General features: G+C 40.5%; 1 protein-coding gene across 1 annotated transcript; it reads right to left on the bottom strand.

The window, feature by feature from the left end:
- Positions 1-935: 935 nt before the first annotated feature.
- Positions 936-4,094, bottom strand: LOC116385666 (uncharacterized). Its single transcript, XM_031851326.1, has 5 exons — positions 3,988-4,094; positions 3,090-3,233; positions 2,533-2,588; positions 1,946-2,305; positions 936-1,832 (listed from the first exon to the last, which is right to left on the bottom strand). Exons 3-5 carry the CDS (start codon positions 2,579-2,581, stop codon positions 1,612-1,614), a joined length of 630 nt encoding a protein of 209 aa, XP_031707186.1. The 5' UTR covers positions 2,582-2,588; positions 3,090-3,233; positions 3,988-4,094; the 3' UTR covers positions 936-1,611.
- Between the last annotated feature and the right edge of the window lie 315 nt (positions 4,095-4,409).

The raw sequence follows: 4,409 nt of genomic DNA on the forward strand, positions 1-4,409 counted from the left end.
ACTGAACATATCTGAGTGTGTAACATAAAAATACAAAATGATATTCTTTTATTGGACTAAAATGGTTATTTATTTGTGTTTTCGATGCTAACTTTTGTCCAACAATGCAACATGCATGAGGAAGTGTAGAGCTAAGAGTCTACAGCAGCTCAGTGAGGCAGTGGTATGTTGAGCTAAATGCTAACATGCTATATAGAGAAATAAAGAGTCAAAGAATAGTACATGTGTAGTTTTTAACCAGTTACACTGCCAGAAGTTCTATGTTTCTACAACAGAAAACCCAACAGAGCCATAACAATACATTGTCTATCAAAGTAACTACACACTACTACACAGTTTAACGTTTCAGTCGTTTGTTGGTGTGCCCACATATTCTGTATCTGCCTCTATTACATTTTATTTTAATTTAAACTTGAATACAGTGCATGACATGTGTCTAAATGTGTTAATAATTATAGTTAAAACAAGCAGAATTTGACAATTTTGAAAAGAAATCCCTGTTTGACCACATGAACTATTTATTGAGTCTTGTCTATGAGATGTACATCTACATGTTAACACAACCTAAAGACAGCTGCACAGCTGCAGCTACTGTCTGCTGAGGTGTTTCAGCTTCCAGCAGACAGAGAGCTGATGGTGTGCTTCTGTCGCCACCTAACGGCCAAACAAAGCTATTACAGGAATAAGAGATACTATAATTATTATAATAACTTTCCAAAACAAGTTACAAAGTGCTTTACAAGGACATAAAAACAAGACAAATATACAGGTAGTATAAATAATTATTTTATTTACCTAGCACCTTTAAAAACTATGGAAGCCCATTTCCGCCAGCCAAAAAAAAAAAAAAAAAAAAAAGAAGGTAACAAAAAAAAATATAAATCCATCCCCCGAAAAAAGAAGATTTACATTTGTTTTTGCTGGCGGAAAAAAAGAAAAAAAAAAAGATAATTATTTCTTTTTTTTAAACTTTTTTCTGCCAGCAAAAAATAAAAATAAAAAGGTTCCAGTTGCTGTTTATTGAAGGTCGTCACCTCAGCCACATTGGTTTTATTCTTTATACTTCAGAGCTGCTTCTTGCTTAACATTCTATTCACGGGTGTTTGCTCAGTACAATCCATGTGAAACATCAACAATTGAAGTATTTCATCTGTTGTAAAGCCACGTTTAAAGAAGTCTTCAATGTACTCACAATCCATGTATATGTCAAATGTAGAGAAACCTATGAAGAGCTGCTTCTATGACTCATCATTTAGACTTTCTATAGCAACTGGAAACATCTGGTCAGTGTTATGGTTACAGGTGGATGCACCAAAAGTGTTGCTGCATTTGTTTTGTTTACTTTTTTTTGTTTGTTTTTTGTCTACACCTTACTGCAAACCTTCAGGTGGAAAACACGTTTAATATAGTTTACCATATGCTATACAATTGCATCCATGCATAACAGATCACAACCGACACACCTTTACATAATAAACTTTCTACCGTTTGTAGTGGTTTTCCCTTCACCTGCTGAGATGTTTGATGTGCCTGGATATAGTTTCAACACCTGCTAAAAGAGTGTTTTCTTTGGTGTCCATTCCAACCGATAATTCCCATTTACATAGTTGATCAAACGGTTTCCACTGATCCATGTGCTGAGCTCATTCTATTAAATCCACCACTGGAAGACAAAGCTGGTTCACTCAGCCGGAAGTGAACAAATAACCGAAAACAAACTGTCAGCAGAGCTGCTGCTGGCAGGACCGGAGCATAAAACAGGCCCGTCCGTCCCCGTTGGACGCCGTTGGATGCTGGCTTTGATTCTTCAGGTTCGGGCCAAACCCTGGCCTCTGTAAAGACACCAAACAAAACATCCTTGTGAAGAAACAGCTCTTTTCCAGGTTCTTTACTGTGCTGCTGAATTGAACTTGTTAATTAAGAAAGTTCGACTGAATGAACTTACTGGTGACAATGAGGTGGCGCTCCCTGCGGCTGACAGCTCGATCTATGATCACTTCACACTGGAATTCGCCCGAGTCATCAGTCCTGAGTCTGGACACGTGGAGTCTGAGTAGTCCTTCTCTGAGGACGTCTCTGTCACACTGGACTCGTCCTGCAAACCGTTCATCCTGAGACTCTGAGACCTCGACACCGTTGTGGAGATGAAACAGGACCGAGGGCCTGATGTCAGTGAACATCTCACAGAAGATTATAAAAGAGTCCAGGGGCCTGTCGGTTAGTGAAGGGAACGGCCATTCCAGAGTGACGTCGTGGTTCTCCTCTGCCTGATAGGAGCTCTGTGTCACATTCACTACTAATGGTGCTGTTGAGGAGACAGAGAGGGAGAGTGAGGAGCAGACAAACTGACAACGTTAACATGAGAGCCTTTAAACTCCACCTGGAGATGTTTACTGATGCTGAGCTTTAGAGACACAAAGGTATGAACAAGGTGCATGATTGTAACAATAACTAGAGTCATGTTGAAGTGTGCTAGTGAGGCTGAAGGTGTGTTGAGTCTGTGTGGAGAACAAAGTGAAGCTGTGAACTAACCAGAGACACAGGAGGTCAGTGTGATGAGCAGCAGGATGCTGCAGATCATCTTCTCCCTGTGAGAGGAGACAGAGGACCAGAGTCATCAACACATCACATCACAGTTCAGTACAGGAATAACAGAGAGAACCTCCAGTCCGTCTCTTCAGTCAGTTTCTGTTTGAATTTCAAAAGATGAACATACATCAGTGCAGTGCCCGTCGAAAACATGCCTGTTGTGTGAACTGACCGGCCATCTTGGCATATGGTGCTGCTGCTCAACCTTCTCAAGAACCGCTCACCCGAACAACTTTAACAATTTTAACATTTCAAACATATCCAAGTTTATGTCCTGTTGCAGTGTTTCTTCATATTTTATACCTCATCAGACTGCATCCGCAAGACGTTACAACGTTTTCTTTTCAAAAGTTCTAATCAACAACATTGTGAATTAAAAGGAGCTGATGATGGACGTAGCTCAGGAGTGAGCCATCTCACTTCCTCCCTGTCTCTGGAGAGGGCTGCACATGCTCTGTGGCAATACAACGTGAAGGCTGAACGCAATGACAAAGTCCTACCTGTTGATGCGTTTGTGCTCGGTGTTGGTCAGCTGTTCCAGGGAATCATGAACTCCTCCCCAAGTGCATGAACGAGGACGAGCAAACGAGGAAGCAGTTCTCCTGCTGACCTGCCTTCTGGTTGCATCGCATCAGATCCTGAACCTGGAAAGGAAACATATTGTTTACAGAGAAGTATACGGCGTCACTCCTCCTCAGTCCATATATGGTCACTTCCTGTTCACTGGTTGCAAAAACAACAAGATCCAAATTTTTATGTTAACAAAGTAAAACAAATAAAAGTTAGTTAACTAAACCAGACATCTTGTAGCTTTGCTGTAGTTCAACCTCTTCCAGAGTTGACTGCTCTTAAAATAGCCTCACAAACAGGAAAGAGGAATGTTACTTCACTCATGACTCATTCATGAAAGTGAAACCTAGAAGTCTCCACAGCCGGTTCATGGAGTCCGTCCTTTGTTTGCTTTTCTCTGCTCGCAGTGAGAGAAACAGACAAACTGAGCCGAAAACATCAACTCCAAATAATGTACAATAGTATAAATACACAGTGTATCAGTAAACATACTCCATGAACTCTTTTCTGCTTATACTTTCTGTACTAGTACACAATAAACGTGCGTTTTCAATGCAAAGTACAGTAATCCGAATACTTCTTGGACCACTCGCTACAGTAATACTCTGTGTCTGGTGTTAAAACCCTGAATATGTTTGTTATTGTTCTTGTTTTAAGTCCGGGGACTTCCTGTTTCCTCAGAGACGGAACAGCGCAGCAACTATAGTATTATTAGAGTTATCCGAGCAATAAGAAGTCTGAGGATCTAAATCCTGGAGACTAAGAGTTCATCTACACAATGAAAACACAACGCGATGAATAACAACACACTATATTTGAGTTACTTACGTGTTTGTAGAGCAGCGAGCCGAGTCCTCAGTGAGCCCGACGTCTCGAGCGCTGTTATTTGTGGGTGTGGAACTCCACGCGCTCATGTCACCGCTGCACCGCTGATACGATTCAGCACATTGCGTGACGTGCGTGTTTCCCCTTCCAGAAAAAAGGCCACTGGGTGAGCAATTTATTAGACATCAACAATAAACTTATTCAGGTCATTGCTAACTTGTTTGTCTTAGAAATTTACATTTTATATCTGAAAAGCCAGGTTCAAAATGTTTCCTTGATATTTTAGATTACATATTTCGTTTTTCACCGAGTGGATTCATCACATCCGAAATCCCCTCGGTGAAAAACGTAATATGTATGTGATAATAAGATGAAATATAACTTTATTGATCCTAACATTTGACATATACATGGATTGTGAGTAC

The sequence above is a fragment of the Anarrhichthys ocellatus genome, unplaced genomic scaffold (genome assembly GCF_004355925.1).
Source record: "Anarrhichthys ocellatus isolate YVR2014 unplaced genomic scaffold, GSC_Weel_1.0 scaffold11, whole genome shotgun sequence".
NCBI lineage: Eukaryota > Metazoa > Chordata > Actinopteri > Perciformes > Anarhichadidae > Anarrhichthys > Anarrhichthys ocellatus.

Coding starts and splice junctions, on each gene's coding strand:
- LOC116385666 (XM_031851326.1), bottom strand. CDS start 2,581: ATGATCTGCAGCATCCTGCTGCTCATCACACTGACCTCCTGTGTCTCT. Junction 2,306..2,532: donor ACTGACCTCCTGTGTCTCTG/GTTAGTTCACAG, acceptor TCTCCTCAACAG/CACCATTAGTAGTGAATGTG. Junction 1,833..1,945: donor GCGCCACCTCATTGTCACCA/GTAAGTTCATTC, acceptor GTGTCTTTACAG/AGGCCAGGGTTTGGCCCGAA.